At 37.7% G+C, this 24,551-nt stretch overlaps 1 protein-coding gene and 1 long non-coding RNA gene across 5 annotated transcripts in view; one reads left to right on the top strand and one right to left on the bottom strand.

The window, feature by feature from the left end:
- Positions 1–241: 241 nt before the first annotated feature.
- Positions 242–24,551, bottom strand: part of ASCC3 (activating signal cointegrator 1 complex subunit 3) — a 286,385-nt gene continuing 262,075 nt past the window's right edge. For all 3 annotated transcript variants that reach the window (XM_066994480.1, XM_048066536.2, XM_066994481.1), the window contains 5 exons: positions 11,495–11,646; positions 10,853–11,003; positions 2,417–2,623; positions 981–1,156; positions 242–882 (listed from right to left, as the gene is read on the bottom strand). In XM_066994480.1, coding sequence (XP_066850581.1) covers positions 735–882; positions 981–1,156; positions 2,417–2,623; positions 10,853–11,003; positions 11,495–11,646 — 834 coding nt within the window. In that variant the 3' untranslated portion in view covers positions 242–734. The remainder of the gene's footprint in view (positions 883–980; positions 1,157–2,416; positions 2,624–10,852; positions 11,004–11,494; positions 11,647–24,551) is intronic.
- On the top strand, positions 11,643–23,260 carry LOC125183109 (uncharacterized). 2 transcript variants are annotated; one of them, XR_010830440.1, is made up of 5 exons: positions 11,643–11,867; positions 13,634–13,727; positions 16,189–16,345; positions 21,054–21,221; positions 22,377–23,260. It is a non-coding gene; the product is annotated as an uncharacterized lncRNA (long non-coding RNA). The 2 variants fall into 2 exon arrangements; XR_007164299.2 differs by having other exon boundaries at positions 13,628–13,727.

Genomic DNA, 24,551 nt, shown 5'->3' with positions numbered 1-24,551 from the left:
ATGTATTATATGTAGAGAGTAAACTGTATGATCTATATAAATAGCATCATTTCTATACTGGAAACATTTTTGACTGTTTAGCATGCCTTTATAACCAGGCTTACTGCATACATAATTAGTATAAATTTTTGAAAATTTTCTCTTAGATTATCACCTTTAGAATGTAGCATTGAGTAAGAGGAGGATTTTGTTACTATATATCTCATACGTTTTACAATGAAAAAAAATTGAATGCAAAACATTTTTATGGACATATTTATTAAACATGAAATATAACACATCCATCAATATTTTCAGCATTTCTTAGATCAACTTTTGTATTTTTCCCTATAAATTAAAAAAAAAAAAGTTGACTATTTAAACTACATTAATACATAGGGTACAGAGCGCTTTTCAAAATGAAGACTATAGCCCTAAGTTTGCGCAAATTACAGTATCTTTTATTTTGATGTGTCAAAATTGAATTACAGCAACTCTATCAGGAATAAAAGAGATCAATATGACTTCTGAAAGAAGAAAGATGCACCAAGAAAAAGACAAAACTTTACAAAGGAGTAAGGCCACTGTGGCTAACTCTGTGTTACCAGAGTCAATACAGTAGTCACTTTCAATTTCATAGTTGTCTTGAGGTTAGAAGTTGGTTCCACTAAGGCAAATGCATTTTTTGGATGTCCAGAATGACCAGATATGTTAGCAGAAAGACCAGTTCTTCTAAACTGACTTTTCAGACCACCTTAGCTTAAAGTCAGGTGACTCATAGCATCAGATACCTCTGTTGTGGCTTGTGCTGAGGTACCAGCTGGTATAATATTCAGGTAAATATCGTACTGTTGGTCCATGCCAAGGTAGCTGTCACTCATGAGATACAACGTGTAGATACACCTAAAATGTAAAAAGCAGAATCATTAGTTTGGAAATTAAGTCTCAGCCACTTGGAAGAGAGAATCATTAAGAGAACTTCATTTCTAAATTTGTCATACTTTCCAGGAGTCTCTGGAGTATAAAAAGCAACAGAGACAGTATTTCGATTTCTGACGTATCCAGTTCTCTTCAGGGCGATTAGTTCTTTTTTATCAACTTCTCCCAATATCAAAAACCATCCTTCATCTTTAACTTTGGGGAATCGAGGAGCCACTGCTTTACTGTCTTGCTTTCCCTGTTAGGGAAAAGAAACAGTTTAGTAAAACTGGAAATCATTGTTCCAAAATACCATTCTTCCTTGAATGAAAAACCACAAAAACACTCACATGATTTTTTACATAATACTATAATTTAGCCAGATGCAAATTAAAATATTTTTATTTCTTTCCAGATGAAGACTTATTTTCAAAATAAACAAACAGAGAAAAACAGTTCAAAGGGAAAAAAACACAACAGAATACAAGATATCATTCCATTTATTTTGTAAGCTATTTCAACTTGAATGGAAATACTGTTCCCTTTTTGTAATTTCATCTAATGCATCCCAAATGCTATTCTCAGCAGAAGGGTTAATTGTAAACCTTGTGTCTTTAAATAATACTAAACAATATTGTTTAAGATTAATAGAAGGACAAAACAAACAAACAAACAAACAAAAAGCACCTGAAATCTTTATTTCAGGTTGATATAGCAAAAAGAAAGATTATTTCAGTTATTCTTTAAGACAGTGACTTTACTGCTGAAAGCTGAAGATAAAATGATGTATACTCAATCAGCATTCATTCTGTGATCTGTAGATGGAAAGGTTTTACTGAAGATTTATATGGAAGAAAAAAACACCACCAAAGCAACGAAGCTTCTGAAACAGTTTGATCCAGCTGTTTCATACAAAAGAGGGATCAAATTCGTGGAGATGTTTATAAAACAGTGATCACTGCATGAAATGCTTCTGCTCCCTCCTTCTTTCCAGTTGAAATCGAATGGCTTATGGAGGAGCTCTGACCTTTTTTTCTTCCTACAGCTTCCCTTGAGGCTGAGGATGTGTTACAAGTAGAAACATATTTATAGGTATGGGTTCTGGTATACAGTTTGGAGGTGCATGAGAATTTCATAGGGACACTTATAAACTGATTTGGGGAAGCAGGATATGTAAGAATATGAGTGGTAAGAGTTTGGGTAGTGAAGTGAACATATCTACTGTTATTGCTTTATAGTACCCAAGCAAATTAACTTTATGAATTCCTGTTTTGTACAAAAAATAATGACAGATTTTTTTCATTGACTTTAACTGGTTTAGGATTTTACCTTTAGAGTCTATTTACTGTCTTACTGCACCCTGAAAAACCATCTGCTTCACTACTAACACAGAAAAGGCATTTAAAGTGTTTACAATTTACATAATTCTTAAACCATAAAAATATTGTTATGCTGTGTAAAGCATAAATGGATTATTGGAAACTTGTGCAGCTGGGAAGGAAATAATAAATTAATCTACCTGATACCCCATCTGGGTTCTCTGCAGATTTATCTGGAGCACATATTCTTGATCAGCATGCAATTTGATCCATCTTTTGTCATCTCGTGTGTCTGTTGTCAGCAGAGGAACAGGCACTTCGTTCTGAGACTGAACTGGGTCATCCCAACAGCCCTTAATGCTCAGGCTAACATTTAGAATTGGCAAACGGGACAAGAAATTCCAAGCCTGTAGAAAAAACAGATCCCTGTGGATTACAAGACAATCTATATAATTCAGATGACTTCATAATAATAATTCAATGTGTGGTTGATATTCTTATTCTATATTAATAATAATTTATTAGGTATTGTAATATCATATTTAATAGTACAACTCTTCAAATCACAAGCATAAAATACTTTTTCTTAACCTCTTACTCTAATTTCTTCTAAGCAAATAAAACAAATGTGAAACTCTCAAGCACATTATACATGCCTCACTAAGATTACTGATGTCTGAACACAGGAAAAAATCCTTACCACTCCCGATTAAAGTATTTTTTTCCTATAAGCCACTTAAAAACTAGTATAATTAAGTTTTAAATTAAACTTCCTTAGCATAATCCATAAAGAACAAGTCACTGCAGTGCTAATTAGCAATGGGCAAACCTCAGAGAGTTCAGAGGATCAGTTCAGATAATTAACCAAAAGTTCAACTGCATATCCAAAGTTATCCTGACTTTTTTTTTAAGGTTTTCTTCCATCGATCTTCATGAACCCTTCTTCTTACAATCCTCCAGAGGAATCTTAAGTCTGTCATTTCTTGTGAACTGCAACAGGCCCTCAACTTTTATCTTTGCACAGAGAACCGTTGCTAGAGGCATACAATTTGTGTAGCTGAATGTGCGGCAATTTGTGAAGCATCCTGAAAATGCAACCCTATGTATTTCTCATTTGGGTCTCCATCAGACAAACAAAAGCACATCTGAGAAACTGTGACAAAAATGGAGGGAAGTAACACAGGCTTTCATTTAGTAAAAATCAGCATATTCACTTGATGAAATCTTTTAGGAAGAAGGAATAGCAACTTTGCTGTGGAATGGTGGCAGTGATTTGTGGCCTCGCTAGGGGTGAAAAAAATAGATGAGGTTGACACTGGAAGGAAAACGAATTAGAACAACCACCACCCTCTACCCTGTCCTCCTTCCCTTCCATCCCCAAAACAAAGGAGAAATCTGCACTTCACTGACGTTTTCAAAAAACGTATGAAAAGCAAGGTAGAGGGCAGGAAGGAGAACAAGGGAAGAATATTGATCTTGGTAAGGTGCCAGCAGATGGGATCTTCTGGGAATGAAGAGAGTAGGCTTAGTCACATGGGCAATACTGGCATGGAACAGAAATGTTTTGTTTGGAAAAAGACTAAAGTATTCGTACCTACATATTTTATGTATCGTTTAGACTGTCTTGTGTTTTCACAGATTCACAGATTTCTCTAGGTTGGAAGAGACCTCAAGATCATCGAGTCCAACCTCCGACCTAACACTAAGTACTCCACTAAACCATATCCCTAAGCTCTACATCTAAACGTCTTTTAAAGACCTCCAGGGATGGTGACTCCACCACCTCCCTGGGCAGCCCGTTCCAATGCTTAATAACCCTTTCGGTAAAGAAGTACTTCCTAACATCCAACCTAAAACTCCCCTGTCGCAACTTTAGCCCATTCCCCCTCGTCCTGTCACTAGGCACGTGGGAGAATAGACCAACCCCCACCTCTCTACAGCCTCCTTTCAGGTAACTGTAGAGAGCGATGAGGTCGCCCCTGAGCCTCCTCTTCTCCAGGCTGAACAAGCCCAGCTCCCTCAGCCGCTCCTCGTAAGACTTGTTCTCCAGACCCCTCACCAGCTTGGTCGCCCTTCTCTGGACTCGCTCGAGCACGTCCATGTCCTTCCTGTAGCGAGGGGCCCAAAACTGAACACAGTACTCGAGGTGCGGCCTCACCAGAGCCGAGTACAGGGGCACAATCACTTCCCTCGACCTGCTGGCCACACTGCTTCTTATACAGGCCAGGATGCCGTTGGCCTTCTTGGCCACCTGAGCACACTGCTGGCTCATATTCAGCCGACTATCCACCAATACTCCCAGGTCCTTCTCGGCCAGGCAGCTTTCCAGCCACTCATCTCCCAGCCTGTAGCTCTGCTTGGGGTTGTTGCAGCCCAGGTGCAGGACCCGGCACTTGGCCTTGTTGAACTTCATGCAGTTGACCTCAGCCCATCGCTCCAGCCTATGCAGATCCTCCTGCAGAGCCTTCCTGCCCTCGAGCAGATCGACACACGCACTTAGCTTGGTGTCGTCTGCAAACTTACTGAGGGTGCACTGGACGCCCTCATCCAGATCATCAATAAAGATATTAAAGAGGACCGGCCCCAGTACCGAGCCCTGGGGGACTCCACTAGTGACCGGCCTCCAACCAGATTTGACTCCATTCACCACAACTCTCTGGGCCCGGCCATCCAGCCAGTTTCTAACCCAGCGAAGCGTACGCCAGTCCAAGCCCCGAGCAGCCAGTTTCTCGAGGAGAATGTTGTGGGGAACGGTGTCAAAAGCCTTACTGAGGTCAAGGTAGACCACGTCCACAGCCTTTCCCTCATCCACCAAGCGCGTCACTTGGTCATAGAAGGAGATCAGGTTCGTCAAGCAGGACCTGCCTTTCATAAACCCATGCTGACTGGGCCTGATCGCCTGCTTGCCCTGCAAGTGCCGCGTGATGACCCTCAAGATAATCTGCTCCATGAGCTTCCCCGGCACTGAGGTCAAACTGACAGGCCTATAGTTCCCCGGGTCTGCCCTCCGGCCCTTCTTATAGATGGGCGTCACATTGGCTAGCCGCCAGTCAACCGGGACCTCCCCCGATAGCCAGGACTGCCGATAAATGATGGAAAGCGGCTCGGCCAGCTCCTCCGCCAGTTCTCTCAGTACCCTTGGGTGGATCCCATCCGGCCCCATCGACTTGCGCACATCCAAGCTCCGTAGCAGGTCGCCAACCATTTCCTCATGGATAGCGAAGGCCACATCCTGCTCCCCATCCCCTTCCACCAGCTCAGGGCACTGGGTGTCCGGAGAACAACCGGTATTGCCGCTAAAGACTGAGGCAAAGGCGGCATTAAGCACCTCAGCCTTTTCCTCATCCTTAGTAACTAGGTTTCCCCTCGCATCCAGTAAAGGATGGAGATTCTCCCTAGTCCTCCGTTTCGCGTTGATGTATTTGTAAAAGGATTTTTTGTTGTCTTTAACGGCAGTAGCTAGATTGAGCTCCAGATGAGCTTTGGCCTTTCTAATTTTCTCCCTGCACAGCCTCGCTACATCCTTGTAGTCCTCCTCAGTGGCCCGCCCTTTTTTCCAAAGATTATAAACCCTCTTTTTTCTGCTAAGCTCCAGCCGCAACTCTCTGTTGAGCCAGGCCGGTCTTCTTCCACGCCGGCTCATCTTTGGGCACGTGGGGACGGACCGCTCCTGTGCCATCACGATTTCCTTCTTGAGGAGCGCCCAGCCTTCCTGGACTCCTCTGCCCTTCAGAACCGCCTCCCAAGGGACTCGGCCAACCAGCGTCCTGAGCAGCTCAAAGTCAGCCCTCCGGAAGTCCAAGACAGCAGTTTTACTGGTCCCCTTCCTGGCCTCGCCAAGAATAGAGAACTCTACCATTTCGTGGTCACTCTGCCCCAGACAGCTTCCGACCACCACATCTCCCAGCAGTCCTTCTCTGTTTGTGAAGAGAAGGTCTAGCGGGGCACCACCCCTGGTAGGTTCACTGACCAGCTGCGTCAGGAAGCTATCTCCCACGCTCTCCAGAAACCTCCTAGACTGCTTTCTCTGTGCATATAACAGGAAAAAAACATAATGCCTCAGCATTGTATAAGGAGAAAATTTCACTTCTGTGAGTTTTAACAGAATCAGTTTTCATTTGGACTGTGCTTGATGCATCTCTGATTACTTTTTCAGAGCTGGAAGGTCTAGAGCCCTAGTAGAAGTTAATTTTGCTTTTTGGAGACACCATTACCAAGACTCATCCTTACAACAATGGTGTATGTTAATACACAATTAGGGACACAGCAGCCAGGGTGAGTACACCTAAGATTGCACTGCCATAGGAAAAGGTGCTGTGTGCCTCTCTCCCACAGCGAGCTGTCCTCCCCTCCATCCTCAGTATGTTGGCACTGCCATACTGTGGTTGTGCAGCTAGATGGATCAGCTTGCTAATCATTTTGGTGACTGAACTTAGATCAGCTTAAGGCTGATTGTGGAAGCCTATCCTGTAATCCTGTGAGCCCTCTAAATAAGCATGAACCTGAAAGAAGTGCTCCTGCCTCCTCCCCTGCTGGCATACGCATTCACTAGCCACTTGGCCACAGGCCATTTTGATTGTCAGCGAGAGGGCTGATGTGATCCCTCCTCCCCTCGTCCCCAGATGCTCCTTCCCACCTCCTCACTTGAACCATCCACAGCATTTGTGCAGCTGTGCAGTGAGCCAGGTCAGGAGAGGTGAAAATGGCACGGGGAGGGCAGAACTGCCCATTTCGGCTGCAGCGCAGACTTAGGTTGGATTAAAATGGCTGCATTACCATAGCCTGGCTGAAATAAATGAGAAAACTGATTTAGGCTAAAACTAATCTCTTTCTCTCTTCCCTCTTGTGTGTGCTGCATGAACAGCTGTGTCCGTTCAATGGAGAAGGTGGGGAGGGCCAGCTGTGAGCGCTTGCGGAGCTGCAGTGTAAAACAGGACACCGACGAATTGCATTCATGTTCGAATGCTTTAGCTTAGAGAAGATGGGAACACTGTAACAGAAAACAGAATATAACAGCCAGAGCGTTAAGGGAAAAGATAGCTTTCTTTCCGTCCCAATTCTGAAAAGAAGGGGAAAAAAGGCAGTGCCTTGAAGGTGAAAAAACACCGAAGGCATTCTTAATGAATTAGTAGTTGCCAAGATTTTGCTACATTTAACACATAAGACCATAAAAAAAATCATCCCCAGCAGATCACACCGGATGAGACAACTTGTGTAGTTACTGGCCTTAACTGGCAAATATTAGTTGCCTTAACTGGCAAATATTCTGTTTAATGTAAATTTTTTTTTTTAGGATGAATTTTATTGTAGGAACTTTGCAGACTTACTGTCTGAGATTCTCCATGCACCAAAGCAGTGCATTTGTTGCTGTTTTCAGGAGAGGCACTCTGATCTATACCAACCTGGTGACCACCCCTTTTGTTATACTTTGGATATCGTTTATCTAGTAAACTTTTATGCATGCTATGTTGCAGGACAAGGCCTGCTACGATTATGTAAGAACAAAGTTTAATTTCAGAAGTGGTTATTCTGTATTAACTCCTTTTGTGGCGTTACCTGTTGCTCTGTTGAAGACTCTGATTTGGTCCTGTTAATACCGTACAAGGCTACATATTTTATGTGTCAAAGGCTGTCATGTTCTCATGTAGCTTTTACAGTGCAAACAAAGCAAAGTAACTCTGAATAACATCTTAGTGAGATAAGAAGGCAGTTGTAATACGTCATTCTCCAGGTCTTATGTTTTTGAAAACTGAAGAGAAAGTTAGTACAGCTTGATCATTGATGCACCATTGACAACAGGCTTTTTATCATCCATGCAATTTCAATAAAATATAGTGATGCTTTTCTTACTGAGGGAAAAAGTCAAGTAGTAGCAGACAAAAATGAAAAATAAGATTACAGAAACACAGATACTTCCAGAGTAAAAGCAGGTAATACCAGAGCAGAGCTAATATTCTTTAAATGTTGGGATTTCTTTTTTGTCTTTCAATAATACAAATATCAACTTAGTACTTTAAAAGGTGCCTAATTGCCTTAGAAACTGAAAAGCATTGTTAAAAAGATACAGTGCAGAATGAATCACTGGAACAAACTTGAAGCTTAAAGCCAAAGATCAGAGTTACAGTCTAAATAGTTTTTGAGTAACTGTTGAATTTAAAGCCCAGATAACATTCAGTTATGTTTACGCTTGCAACTAATATTTGGAAAATTAAGCTCAGGCTCCCACATTTAGGTATTGACAATTCTACTGCTGTTTCTTTTTTTTTCCCCCCTGTATAGGATGACATAAGCACACATCCACTCCTTTTAAATGTATCAATGCACCTAATGGGTGAATTTACATATACTATATATATATCTTTAGCTTTATCTTTAGCTTTATATAACTTTATCTTTTATATATACATTTTTATTTCAAACCCATAGATTCAAAATATAATCACATTAGAAATTCTTCATGAACCTTTAATAACATCATTAACAATTTTGCCAATAAACTATCTCCCCAGGACTTAGCTTAATATTCCAAATCCATGAGCAGCTTCAAGAGCTGCTATTTAAAAATTAATTACCAATCTGCTTAAAAGATATTTTCTTCTTTCGAAATGTGAAATTTCTTTCCTTTTCCTGTCTTCCCCAAATTTATAAAGCTTAAACTGTTTTTACCATTTTTGTGCTAGTAACAGGTTTAAGATACAGGTTCAATATACTATGAGTGAGAAGTAAAATGTTTATAAGTAAAAGAATGTTTTAGGCATTTTTGTGGCATAGTTACCACTTTATTTGACTTTGTTCAGGTCTGATTCCAGAATGCTAGGTTTAAAGTCTGTAATTTTATATTTTTTCATTATAGAAACTATATCATAAGGTACTTTCCTTTATTAGAGGTATTTTCTCTTGATTGGCCCCTGTTTAAGTGCACATTAAAAGACTTTACATATGAAGGTACTCAACAGGCAGTCTCAATATAAATTTTAATTCTATGCAAGCTATTATGACAGTTTTTTACTGGAAAAAAGCCATAAAAATATAAAATGTTAGTATAAAGGTTTCACTTTTGCAATGACCTGAGTAACACAGTCATGGCTTTGCAATACCCAGTATGGCCATTCCCAACTCACAGAAGTGAAATTTTCTCCTTATACAATGCTGAGGCATTATGTTTTTTTCCTGTTATATGCATCTATATTTACAAACATAGACATATAGAGGCATAGAGTCATTCACAGTGTGAATGTACACACCACATACACACAAGCTATTTTTGAGGAAACTGCTAAGACATTTCAATACCAGCCAAACATATTTATCTGAGGATTAATCTTCATCTATTGAATCAGACGAGAACACTGCCATGCATACAATTATTTAATTAGCAGCCAAATCCTCTGCCAGTCAGCAGCCGCTCCAGGCATACTGATGGGGCAGTAGATGCAAATCTCACAGTAGTACTGCTTTTTCTCATTACTACTGCAATTAGCACTTAAATTGATGCTTTAAACATACTAATTTCTGGAATAATTCAGGATTTGTATGTTACCTGGGATCGCCTCACTGCAGAGACGACACCAGATTGCTACGCAAATTGAAGCACTTTTGAGCCAAATAACCATCATCATATCAGACAGAGCCAATTTGCATTTGCTTTTAAAGATAACAGAATGGCAATTTATGCAAATAAATTAAGTAAGTTTACTTCTGAGTTCTCCCTGAACTAATTATAACAATGTTCTAATTTTTTATCACATCTAAAAGTTGGACTGAAATCAATGTGTATTATGTTAGAAATCTGTTGTTAAAGAAAGCCTTGTTTTGATGTCAATACATTTTCTTAATTCAGAATTTTGATGGTAATTTAGTTAGAAATGCAGATGTCTGTTATAGACATTTAAATACTTTTCTTCTTGTTTGCATATCAGTAAAAGGTTTAACTGAAGCTGAACAGTCAAACACAGGACATATTGCTGTCCTTTTAAATATTCAAATAAAAATCATGTGAAATATAGCTTTTGAAGTTTTCCTCTTTCATACATTTATTTGAAATCAATAGGATTATCATGTGATGAATACTATGGGATATAGCTGTCCTTTGCTGCAAACTGCTTGAAAAAACAACTGAAAATAAGACTTGAGTGCAGCCTCAATATTTTGAGATAGTATTTTTTCTCTTCCCTGTTAAATGTGAAAATTTCATCTGCTTTTTCTGTTTCAAATAGAAAATGAGTGCTGGATCTTTTACCAAGGGTATTCTCAGAATATAAGGTGTCTGGCAGACCACTTCAGAAACCAGCTATGATGACATTTGCAATGCATGCATTCCTAGTGCATAGCCGGCTATGAAAAGGTGGATAACACTGAGCGGATTGTACAACCTGGACAAGCATCTTTAGAACAAGGAGATATGTTAATATCAGCCATAAACCAGACAATGTTACTGGTTAACAGAGAGTAAGAGAAAATAATATTGAGAAAACAAGGTTGAGAAGCACCTCTGTAAAGCCAGCAGTGCCTTTGAAATTAGAGCAATGAATGTGTTGCACTTTTTACGAAACATCACATGCTATTGAGAGAGTACTTTTCCCAACTACTCTTCCTTTCCAATCATACTGATAGTGACCACGTATAGAAAGTATTACCTGTGAAATATGTGCCGTTTGCAATTCACTGTCCACAATGGAAGCAAAAACATTCTCTTTTCCTTCACAGGCAGCCATTAGTTCAGGAAGACACTCGATAGGTCCTTGGTAACCTCCGTGCACACTCTTCCTTTTTTCTTGGCTCCACTTCCTGATACAGACAGAAAAAACATGTCCAGGAAGGGAAAGCAAACATTTATTTTCAGTTGTTTTGGTGGTAAAACTTGATGCTAGTTTCAGTTATTAAATGCTGGTCATTCATTTTTTGGCAGCACTAATTATTGCATCTATAGAGCTCAGCACTATGATATTAAGGTGGGCACAATGTATTTTTATAATGGATCAAAATAAAGAGGTAATTAATATACAGAGTTAGATTTGTTAGAACTTGGAACCCTTCCAGTGATCTCTTGTTCATTTGTCTGGAATCATGGCTCTCAAAATAATCTGTGTGGGTTAATTAATCAATGAATATTGAAAACAGAAACAAAACCTCCATTTGGGAAAGCGACACTGTGAAAGAATGAGTTTGCTTCTGTTACATTAATGAGCATTCTTGGGCAGAACAATGACATTCAAACACTACCAGCAGCCAGGTGGAATGAAATTGCAAACCTGCAAACACTTGGAATAGGTACATACCGAAAAAGGTAAAGGTGTTGTACTTCTATATTGGGCAAAGTAAGCAGGGAAGAGTCATGTATCCATCTACCCTGAACCACCATCTGCACCAAATTGGTTATATTCAGAGCAGTCACCAGCCAGCCATGATGTGCTGCAACATCCAGCATTGCCTAATCAAAGGAGACATATATAAAAAGAGAAAAAGCAAGTATAATTGTGTTCCTGGTTCATACAAGTAAGAACGTTTATTTAATGCTTAACATACGTGAACTTCTAGGCCTTCCATGGAGGAATCTAATGCAACTCCTACTGATGGCAGTAGGCACCTTTTGAATTAACCTTGAAAAAAGATGGATCACATCCTGCATCATCTACTGCTGCCCTTAAAAAGGTGAGTAATTTACACCATGTTTTGGGGGTGGCAGCAGAGGTGGATCTTTTCCTTAAAAATAACTTCTTTTTTACATGATACTACTGAGAATGAAAAGAATAAATCTCAAAGTTCACTGGAAAGGAAGATGTTACAATTCACTGCAGTACTAGTTCATGTTTTGACATAAGAGATTTACCAGATTTGTGTAATTATTCAAAAAATCCTTGGTCTATTTAAGAACGACAACATATTTACATTTGTTCCAAAATTAATACCAACATCACTTACCAGTATCAGTTATTATTACTCCCATTTCAAACCTAAGGACTTCAAAAAGTATCTCCTGAATGGGACTAGATGGAAACCTAAAATTTAGTGTAATGGGCATTTTCAGGTTTTGTTCAACACTGACAATGCACTGTATACAGCTGACTGTTTAAATAATGAGGGATGTCTGGCTGTCACTTTGGCATCTCTATTCTGAATCTGAAAGGCTTTCCCCAAGAACATAAAAAAACCAACAACCAACCAAACAAAAAAAACCGTCCAGATACACGTCATGCTTAAAAGTGTTAATGGTCATCCTGCCTTTCATGTCTTGTGAGTTCCCATTCCATTTACATGTCTATGTTTTAGACAATACAAGTGAAAGCTATACTCTAAGTATCACTACCATAAAGATCTACCTCTGCAAAATTTGTTATAGAGCGTGCATTGTGAGTAGTCCTATTGACATGAAAAAAAAATCCTTTTTTTTTTTTTTTTTTTTTTTTTCCTGAGACTGGAGTTGAATTGTATTTGGTTAGTCTGAAGGAGAATTTAAGAATTCGTCCAAAGGAGAAAGAACCAAGCATGAGCTTTTGGCTTCAATGTACTTTTTTTAATAGTGGATGCAGCTATTTGTATATATACTTTTCAACCTGTCTACAGTACATTAAAGCAATTAATATAATTTATGGGACTATTTCAGCTGGTGAAGAAAATTAAGCTATATGTTTGTTCTCTCTCTAATTTTCTTGTTTAATGCCACTGTAATCACAATAAAGTCTGTGTTTTCATATTACAGCACTCCAACTCAGTACAAAGTCACATATTTAAAAGTGGTTTGCCCTGTAGAAAATTTGACTAAAATACTGGAAAATGTTTTTTCAAGAAAGCAAGAAAGTCTGGCATATTGAACAGTTCCCAAGCTTCTTTAAATACTATCTTCTTGATATTAGGAGAACTGTAGTTTGATTTTAGGACTAGGCTTAAGATGTTTCCATGGGTTTTTCTTTTCAAGACAACTTATATTGGTTGATACTTTCATAGACAGCACATAGCCTGCATAATTTTAACGTATTTTCCAGCCACCAGTGTAATGATGGGATGCTGTCTATGTAAGTCTTTACATTTAATCAAATGTTTTACAGACAAACAAAAGGCAGCATTTACTTAAGACAAACTAAACAGTGAAATCTTCTTTAAACAAAGGAGTTGTTTACACACGCAGAGCTATTTCAATTAAATTACACTGATTCTGGAGAAATGCTGAGTTTAAAGACACAAGTTAGTTTCAGTCATGGTCAGTCACACAGTTTATTTTAGCAGTTTACAATGCAATTTCAACAGGTTTTATTTCAGATCAGGGTGAAAAGATCACTGACACTTAGAAAAATATTTAAGGTATTACCCTGAATTACACAAATATTGTCTCATTTCTCGTGAGTTGTGGATAAAGTGCCTTTCAGCTAATAATGAACTAGATATAACATTTGTCTTTTTTTCTTTTTTTTCAGGAACAGTCAAACAAACAATCCTCTTTACCCTAGAAGTACCTCACAGCCCAATAGCAACTGTTTTCTGTCTTTTCACTTGGCTTGCCGAGGTGATTTCCAGGTATGATTATCTTAATCATTAGGAAATAAGATCATGTTTGAAATAACACTTGAAAGGAACAGCTTTATGGCCTATAGATGTATGCATTGGTTCATATCATTTTTAGTCAGATAAAGACAGAATTGTTCTCAGCATTTATCAGAGCGAATCTTGGCTTTTAAACTTTAGAGGATGGGTTGTTCTTTACCTGCTTCCACATCTCAAAAGATACTGGAGCCTACACACACAGTACTGTCAGTGCCTCTCAGCCTGGTGCTCAGACAGTGTTTTACTTCCCTCCTATTTTACACTACTTGATTCTTTCTCTTTCCTTTCTGCTATTCTGGCATAACTTGAACCATCATGTTCCTTAATCATGAAACTGTCCGTTAATAATAATGGGTGCATAGTTATCCTGCCTTTTCCATGAACAGCAAGAAGAATATGGTAAGCTGTATTTTCAGTCAGCATAAAGCAGTGGTATTTTCATAAAACACTTCTGAGGACAGATGTACAACATTGTTTTCATTGTTTTCTTTCTTTCTTTCTTTTTCTTTCTTTCTTTCTTTCTTTCTTTCTTTCTTTCTTTCTTTCTTTCTTTCTTTCTTTCTTTCTTCTTTCTTTCTTTCTTTCTTTCTTTCTTTTTCTTTTTCTTTTCTAAATCTATTCCCCTACTCTCACCCTTTTAGCAGAGGCTTGAAAAGGGGAAAAGGAAGAGAGAAGACGTAAGAGAAAGATAAATCTAAAACAAGCTATACACTGAAATTAACTGGAGGATCCTTTCACATAGAAAATCTCCTAGAAATTGATAGAGGCCTGCAGATAGATATCCCGTAGGGAGTAAGGAAAGCCTGTGTGTGTGAGACTCTGTGTTCCACATTGTTATAATGAATCCACACGGCAAATCCTCTTTTCCTCCTTATTTTCTGCTTCTTCACCCATAGAATTTATTCACAGCATCTCTATCTGGATGTGAAATCCAAGACAGTGACATTGTGAAAAAGTCAGAACAATGGTGAAGTTGGCTTGTTTCATCTGCTGCCTTGGAAACCTACACATGCTTCATTTTCTCCTAAGTGTAAAACACACAGATGCTTGATACTCAAATTGTTATTGAAATTCCTATAAATACTCATAGTAACAAATTGAGCCATTTTCCTCCAAATTAGCACAACTATAAAGAGAAAAAAATGTAAAAGAAAAATTAATAATTACTTAATATTTGTCATCTGGTGAACAATATTTATTCTCTCCAGTTGCTGCTTGTTTTTATTGTTGTTTTTCTAGAAATTTGTTGCTTCTTAACTTTAACTGTTATTTTGCAAAGGTAAGTAATTTCTAAATATTTAGCAGCTGATAGGATTGGAACAGATTAAGAATATCATTCTAAACTGAAAATGGCACAAGTTGTTCATCTACCTATTTAGCTTCAGAATTTCTTGCCAACACAAGGTAATTTCATCAGAGAGAAACGTTTAAAAGAGAAGAGAGAAGAGGACAGTGAGTGCAAAAGTGAAACAAGATAAAACTATAACGATGCTTTTACTTACAGAAAACAAACAACTATATGTTTTAGTAAACCAAAAATTAAGAAGAAAGCCTGATGTCCACTGCTTTTTAACCTAAAGTGGAAATGAGGGGGGTAAATAGATGGAGTCAAGGGAAATATTGTTTGTTATAATGAAAAATGCTTACCATCATCTTATTTGGGCTTCTTCCTACACTTAGGAGAATAAAACCAGAGGCATACAGTGAGATGGGTGGTTTTGATGAAAGAATCAGGTTTTAGCTATTAAGCCTTTCCAGTGTCATGCTCTGACAACCGTGAAGTAATAACAGCAATCACTAAATGTGTCCTTTAGCATTTTAGCCATCATTACCAAAAATAATTTGACTTGTACAACAAGTCAACAAGGGAAGCAACTTGCTGTAAACTATGGCAAGGGGTAGGGCAGAAACAATGCTTGATAAATGAATGACGTAGCTTATTAGGTATGGCAAAAAAATTCATTTTGATGATATTCAGAAATGAACGTCAAAATGTTTGGATCAAAATCTCTTGCTATTTCTTTCTTCATGGTGGAGGAGTGTTAGTACCAAACCCTCCGTATCCATTACCAATTTTCCATCAACTCATTTTTGGGAGCAATGTTCGGTTAAACTACTGAACTATTTAAAATGATCAAATTGTACCTTTCTGGTCTAGAATGAATCTGAATGTTTTTACTGATGCTTGGAATTTGAATGGTGTTATCTTGAGGGAAAGCAAGATGGAGGCAGGATGTAGGAGGTGAATGTATGGCATGGAAATGATAGTAAAAAGTGCCTTTTCTCTGTTGTTTTTAAGCGCTCTGAGTATGTGTTCAAGATAACAGATACTAAATTGTGCTCACTTAGGAGATTTGTCTAGCAACAGAAATATCCTGATTACAAATCTTTTATTTCAGAAGCTTTATGCAAACACTTTTTTTTTTCTTTACAGAATCACTGTTTTTGGTATTACTTTCGCATCCTTCATTTGAAAGACAGACATTCTGGATCACTCTTGTATGACCGGTTGGGTGGCAGGGGACCAGAGACTGTACAACCAGTAGAGCTTCTGATCTACTCAAATGACTTAAATAGCTTTTTTCTTTAAGGTAAGTTATTGAAATGTTAAAATAAAACAATGTGCATCTTAACAGAGATCGTATACTCAGTGAACTATTCTTTATTATTCTGTTTGAACTCACCTGTTTTATATAGCTCGGAATATATTAGGCATTCTACTTAAATATTGTAAATATAAATGTAAACATTGAATATATAAATATTGATATTTTTGGCTACATTATGTTAAGGAAAGTGGCAATGAAGCCAAATGAACAATGGGAACAGCTCTGGATAAAGAGGCTAGCTAAGTAGACTAAGGTAACTTGTGGCTGAGAATCACATCTGTGATTACTCAGCTAAAAGTAAACTGCCTACAGTGATGCCATTAGTGGTATTGCTTTGGTGGGTGGGAGCTGAAACTTCAGGAGTACCTAGGGTGAGTTACATGGCTCAAATTTTCCCACTCTTTAAAGATTCATTTTACTTTTTGTATCAGTGCATCATAGACTACAGTCCTTTCTTCAGTGCCTTCATTTGCGAAATTGAAGGTTTCTACACTACTCTGTACAGTGCTGCAGGCAGAACCACATTCACCTTAGACTTGAAACATTGCATTACACACATTACATTAGACTTTATGTAAAATAAATCCAATACATCCTCAGACAAACAAATACAAATCTTATTCTGTGCTACAAATCTTATTCTGCAGCGATGCTTTGAAGAAGCAAACAGATATATAAAAGAAATAAACTTTGTGAGACTAAAATACTTCAAATTTATTGCACAATTAAGTTAAAAAAGAGAGTTAAGGCTAGTTGGATTTTATGCTTATTTTTGTACCCCAATTTTTTGTGTATAGTATTCTAATATCAAATAATGAAAATATCTCCACCCTTGCCTACCGTATATGCCAATATAAGTTCTGTTGTCTAGGACTAGACTTCATGGGTTTAAATCCATAGATTTAAATCATTAAATTTAAATCAAGCATTAGAATTGTGCCTAATTAAAACTGTTCAAGATTACAGTTTATATGATAAATATTTCTACATTTTAATAAATTAAAAAATGTTCCCATTTTACCCATTTTCCTGAAAACTGTTAATATGGAATAATATAAATCTGTTTTTTTGCACATGCTTCAAACCTAGGAAGCCTTCCAATATGTGGTATTATGTTATAATCCACATGTGACTTGAGATCATACTAATACAAGTAACATTTTTCCAGATGTTAAAGCATGCCATGTATTATTAATTTCATGGTTTTATATAAAACATGATTACAATGCTTCAGTTGCATACCCTAGAAACAACAACTGAAGACTTTAAAAGTTTATTTGAAGAAGTCTTACAGAGGATCTTAAGGTCACTACCTTTTGTATGTTACATATTTGCAGAACAGGTCAGGGTTCTAGTCAAAAATTACCTTTTAGAAATGTATTAAATAGGAGGGGTTCTTTCAAATCAATATCAAAATCATTCAGCTGTACAATTTTAGCTTACAGAAGAAAAAAAGGAAGTACACTCTATGAGAGAGATAGTGAATAAGATGTAATTAATCCTAATTGGGCACTCTTTTTATACTGCCCTCTGCATTCTCCCTCCATTTTTTTTAAAGCATATTCAGCTACATCTTCCTCTGCTACCCACTATGAGAGACTGATTCTTCGTTCTCCCATCAACATAAAGGTCTCACTGATGAATGTAAATTACGACCTTCCTAGCTGCTTTGTAAGATTACTATCCCTGTATTCATCCTTTGGCCTCCATAGTAACATTATTAGTACGATCAGAACCAGGAAAAGGACGAATCACTTACTGTCTACATTTAGTGGAGTGCAACCCTTCGTCTCTTACTGATTTTTTTTTATAGTATTACAGAAATAAAAGCAGCTATGGAATGTGATACTAGCAATATAAACTTGGTAGGGCATAACCCAACGTGTTCAGAACTTGTTGAATCCCAGTGTACAATTTATTCTCAAATTACTAATTAATAAATTGATATTCTATACTAGGCTAGTGAACTGTAAATACAATAAAATGTTTTTGAGAAAAATCTCTTGGCAAGAAATCCCAGTTTCCTGAACCTAAGCAATGTCTTAAAGATGGCATTTGTTCCACAGCTAACACAAATCTACCAAACCTATTCAAAACATACAGTATGTTTCTGTATAAATTTGCCCTCTTTAACATTAAAAATCAGTTTCAAAACAGTAATGTAATATTTTGTCAATAATTAAAATTTTGTGAGTGCATTCACAAGAATCCTTTTCAACAGCAACAGTTATTCCCAGTAACTTTCTCCTGAACTTTTAGCCCCATAAGGTTAGCATTCAGGAAGCTCAGCTGCTGTCTAACAAACTTAATTAATCAAAAAGTCATTTCCGAGCTGTAACTATGAGTAAAAGTGCTTCAAGTGTGCTAGCAAGCCTACAAGTTAATCAAAATGCTAATGCAGTACAAATTAAAGTTGTGATTAACATTTCACAGTAGCTGCTTAAGTGAATTGATCACACAAATGGGTTAAGCATTACTCATTTCCTCCAGCCCCAACTGGGAAAAGGTTTGTCATGACGGGGGGGGGGGGGGTATGTATAAGCAGCACCAAATCATCATTAAACTGTCACCAAGATGCTTCCATACAGCAGTTTGCAAATTATCCACAGTGAGCAAAATCCCCAACACCACGGCCACAAAGGTAACAACCCCCCCCTTTCCCCTCCGCAGATATACTTGTAGAATAAAAGCAGGCAGCAAGTGTTTCCACCTCAGCATTTCCTATGTCCAGGTACTATCACTACAGTGCTATTCATTGCTGTTTATTACCTATAAATGAGCATTACTTACAGCATATACTCTTTAAGTTTTCTGATTATTCTATTATTTCCACTCTCCTTATGTGGAGAATAATAGCAATCAGCCATACAGGCTGCTAATAAAATTGCAGATATGGTACTATCACATACTACAGACACACAAAGAAAATGTGTAGTGGCTTTAGAGACTCTGGCCTCTGCTTGTAGTGTCCTTCCTTGGTTCTGCACTGTGAAGTTGATTTGATTGTCTTCCCTTCCTTCAGTTAAGCTGCCCATTTATTTATAGTTACAAATGCATCTATTAAACAAAGCAATTATGTCTTTGCCTGGGCACTTCTGGACAAATCTTGCATACGCAACAGCAAAATAGGCCATGCCTGTAACTCCCACCTTTCAGCAAGTAATTGGCATGCCTGCAATAACACAGCACAAGAGCTCAAAACATACCTTAAGATCTTTAAGAACTTCTCCATTTCCTCATAAGCAGGAAAACAAATGACCCAAGGTGTATGGCTCCCAAAGCCAGTAGTTCTTGTGGCTGTAATGAACTGAGGAGGTTTGGGGAGGATGGAAAGTCCAGAGCAGAGGGACATTCTCATTTGCATAGTCTGGGAACTGCAGCTCAGGCACCTGTGCTGTTTGCAGCTGTATGCAAGCTGTATGCATGCAATTATGGGCAGAAAGCAACTTCTGCCTGAGGAACAGTAGATAGAGCTCCCACCAGCAGCCATAAACAGCCTGCAGGTTACCAGCTTAAGCATTTCATCTATAAACTAGCTCTTAAGACAGCTGAATTGCTCAGCATGTTTGTGCGATATTTGAAGCTTCTAAACATGTACAATGAAGATGATACTCAGAATTGTAGCAAAAGCTGCAATTGAAATGATCAGAAACAAATTTAACTATTTTGGAATGGGAAAAAGGGGTGCTATGCGTATCATTGTCCAGCCAATATGGAAATGCAGTGCTTAACCTGAAAAAGCTTTATATTTCATTTCAAAATTAGATTCTCCAGAGGGATAACATGGTTGGGAAAGGCAGGCCATCAGCAGCAGAGCCACAAGGGCCTCATTTCAGAGCCGTGCACATTTCCCATGCACACTATGCTTTATTGTGCGGTTCAGAGCCTGACTTCCTGCCCATCTTCTCTCAGTGCACAGGTACCCTACTGAGATGCATTTAACACATCCATGGGTAAACACTTCTTAAAGGTTAAGTCTGGGCTCCATGGCAGTTCTACTCCTGGCAATATTAAAATATTTTATCAACGATTATGCTAGAAGTGGAGGCTTGTGGCCAATCCCAATGCAAAGCCAGCAACTGTCACATTTATTTCATAGAAGAAACTGCCCTGATAAAACTGAGACTGATGGTATTACTACCTCAATTATCCATTTCAATTAATGCAAATATAGGTGACAGCCTTAGAACACCAGAATAAGAACTGATCGCTGAATACACAGTCACAAAATACAAGGCTTCACAAAAGAAGTAAGAAAGAGATTAGATTTAGTCCATTTCACATACTCCTAAATCAGGTAGAGGAAAAAAGATGGGGTATTGTCTTTGCAGTAATAATTATATCTCTATAAAAATATTGGACAAACCATTTCATTAGATTTTTTTTTTAAATGTCTTGCAAGAAGTGGAGAAATGTTTGAATTTGCTCAACTGCTGGAGTGCTCAGCACCATCCTACTGACACCTTTGTTTTTTCTGAGTGAAAAACAATGCAGATTGTGTGTGAGGCTTGAAGAGAATATGCAGGCAGCTGTAATTATATTAAAGGTAGCAGGCAAATAAAAATTATGTCTTACCCCAAGATCACATATGAATTAATGCAAAGTTTTTGAGACATGGAAACCTTCTGTACTTTATCTATGGCAGCCTGTCAGTGATAACAAAAAAGAACTTGTTACTTTCTCATTCAAGCTTTTCAGTGTAGAGCAGGGACATTCCTCCCATCTGGTCAATGCCCCAGTGGTCGGACGTTCATTACAAAATTGAGTGTGGGAACAGTTCAGCATTCACCTTCCAGAAGGTTATATATCACTATTCCTGATATTTCTCCAGTAAAAGGAACAGTGAATTTCATCCTGGGTAAGTAGATACTAAACTTTATCTTGCTGTAACAAACTACATTTAAACATAACAAATTCTAACTATGGAAAAACTGTAACAGAATACATTTCTTCCATTTTGTATGGCAACAATTACATTCTTCTTTAGAGTCACTCTCCTGACTCCTCAAATCCTGTTAATGCTGTGGCAAAATCTGGCAAGATGCTCTTTTTGCTCCTAGTTGTGACATCACAGCTTATGGCTTCTATCTTTCATCATGAGTATAGATCAACAGAATTCTAACATAAAAATAAAACAGAAATCGCAGCAAAAGTAATTTAAGAGTGGTTGCATGCATTTCCTATTAGAAGTGAAATCTTACCACAGCACATTAAAGAAAACTGTGAGAGCGTCTGTTTTGTTGCATTCATAGAAAGATTTTAGTAACATGAACATTATGTTCTTAGAAGGGCAGCAGAACTGACTACACAAAAGCAGCTGATCACTCTGTTGGTTTCTTATGGATTTTACAGTAACAAAAAAAGAGTCAAGAATTGCAATATATATATATATAAATTTATATTAAACCAACCCTGCTCAAGAGTCCTACCCTAGAGGGAGAAGGAAGATGGAAGGGATTCCTACACAGGCCACTATAAAATCCTAAAAGTTTGTAATTTAAGGAGTTTATTTCTTTAGGCTATGAATAATTCTGTTTGTGTCATTACAGTGATCTTGTTTCAGTGCTTCATGTGTATACTGAGGAGGAGAGGGGTAAATTATAAAAGACAGTACTTTATGAATATTTAGAATTGCAATAATCCTGACATTTGTCTCACAGTTACGCAGAATATGTATGTGTAGGGCACATATGGATGTATGATATAGAGGCTTTGCCAGCAACTCACCAGGACATGTCATGTTCGGTTTAGCAATTAAATTAGAATGGCAGCTCATTCCTTATATGCAACATGAAATAGTACAAATATAGTAAATATAATTTCTAAATCTGGATGAAATCTCCTCACAGAAAAAGTGAAAGTTCTGAACAACTACTGCAGGCCAAATGACTTCATTGCGTTTTGAAAATTTTAGCTGATGCATTTTCCTGATGATTTGAGGCAATCCATCAGCTACTTTTAGTTAGCTGATGCTGTTAACATAGTTTTCTGACTGACCACTAACACCATTCAGCCTAAAGTCACCGGTGAAGAAGGAGGGCCAGAGGATGCCTGTGGAGTTACACAACGTGTGGGATGTGAAAAGCACCATTGGAGAGAAAGAAGATGTAGGTAAAGACAGCACAGAAGAGTGGAGACGTTTGTTTGCCTGTGGTGGAAAGAGACTTGCTTACCTGCAGTGGCTAGAGATGATAAATCTGCTCTGCAGAGGACCTCGGATAGAGACCCTCTGTATATACTGAGATATAACCACTTGTAAAAGCTCTTTGAAAGATCTTAGTTTCCTGGAAGAGAAACACAGCGCCTATACAGAAAGTCTATCTGTTGCTCACATACCAGCCAGCACAAACGACAGTTTATGTCTGGGTCACTACTGGAAGGTTAGCTATACAACCTTAACACCTAAAGTACTTTGTATGTAAATAAACAAAACTTCAACACAACTCAAAAAACAACTCCGTCTCTGCTGAATTTTACTTTTGGGGGCATGCGAGTGCGTGTTCACACACAAACACAGAACATCACCCACTGAATATGTTTATCAATGGATCCCTCTATGGTTCAGTTCCTTTTCTCACAACTAACATCTTTTTTTCCACCTCTGTTGACCCCGAGTTCATCAGCAGGTCAGTGCTAAGGAAAAAGGTAACAACCAGTATTGAAAGTGTAACCCTGTCTATTGCTTAGATTCTGGGAACTTTAACCTCCCTTTGGAAAGCGTGACTAATAAGATGGAACAAATATTCTCCCAAGAGATGTAAACCATGCACCAACTTCAAAATACAAATGTGCTTGCATGTTTTTCTTTTTCTTTGAAAACAGGAACCTTTTTTTTTTTTTTAAGATGACTCTTAAGGCACTCTATGGAATGATATTCTGCATTTTACTTCAATTGAAAAGAACTGTTAAATGTTTTATGTTTTCTTCTGAGTGATTATGTTTCTGAAATACATATAAGACAATTAAAAATACATTGCTTAGTACTGCAGGATAAATATTGAGAAAAATAATTATCAAAAAGAATCTTTAATTTACTTTTTTCCCCCAAATTAGCCCCCCAAATGCTAATTTCACAAACATTTAAATGAACTTTAATTATTATCTATGAAACAAAGATGAATTTTCTTACCTAAGTGACATTCTCTGTTAATAACTGTATATTATGAATAATAGCTGTTCATATATTCAAGCTTTCAGCAACATGATTTTACAGATTTGAAATCTTGGGAGTAGAATTGCATTCAAGCACTGCTGCTTGACAAATTTGAGACTGTAGCAATAAAGTCTTATTCTGTGGATTTGCTTCTTACTTTTTTTTTTCTTAATTTTAATTTTGCCTGGTTCAATATTAGTATTATAAGCTCATAATTTTTGCTAGTATAAGGTTGAGACCCACCCTAATCACTGGACACCAAATTGTCAATGGTATTTTTCCTGTCTAGAGCATTGATTAATTCTCTCTCAGAGACTAATCTGTAAAACTGGTAGGCTTGACACAATGATGGCAGTTACCACACTGCCAACATCCTTCAAATAAGATCTGAGACTCATTCTTTTAGATGACATATAGATCACTGAGGATATTAAAATCTGAGCAAACAAAAACCGTAGGAGGAAAGAATTACTGTCCCTCTTTCACAGATATGGAACTGAGGAAGACCAAAAAGAACAGTTTGTTGAAGGCTGTCTGATCTTCAAGAACCTGTGAACGAGTCCTTGTCCAGCTCTGCTATAGAGAATACTATTACTTCTCTTTGGCAGAAACAGAGGGTCAATCTGTTCTCTGTATCAGCTGGAGCTCAGCCTTCTTCCCGCTCTTCAGATATTGCAGCATTCTATTGCAAACTTAAATTGCTGTTTTAAAATTCTTTTGAAGCATGCAGCTATGCATGTGATTGCTTGTTACCAGTACTCTCCATGGTCAGTTTAGTTCCTGTGGGTTGAGATTTCTGTACAAGTGTAAAAGTCACAAACCTCCAAATTGTCTTTAAAATCTGTGTTTAAAAACGTGATCTTTGACTCTGTGATAATTGGGAAATAGAAGACATGTCTTTTCACAAGCCAGAGAAAAACCCAGTATCTTGTCCCAAATTACATTTCAGAACGCATTTTATTTATGCTTGGCAGTGACTAGAATGCTTTTGGATGCTAGAAAAATAAATGTACCCATGGAAGACAGGTTATTGGG

The sequence above is a fragment of the Anser cygnoides genome, chromosome 3 (genome assembly GCF_040182565.1).
Source record: "Anser cygnoides isolate HZ-2024a breed goose chromosome 3, Taihu_goose_T2T_genome, whole genome shotgun sequence".
Lineage (NCBI taxonomy): Eukaryota > Metazoa > Chordata > Aves > Anseriformes > Anatidae > Anser > Anser cygnoides.
This window is presented reverse-complemented; position numbering and strand designations above follow the sequence as displayed.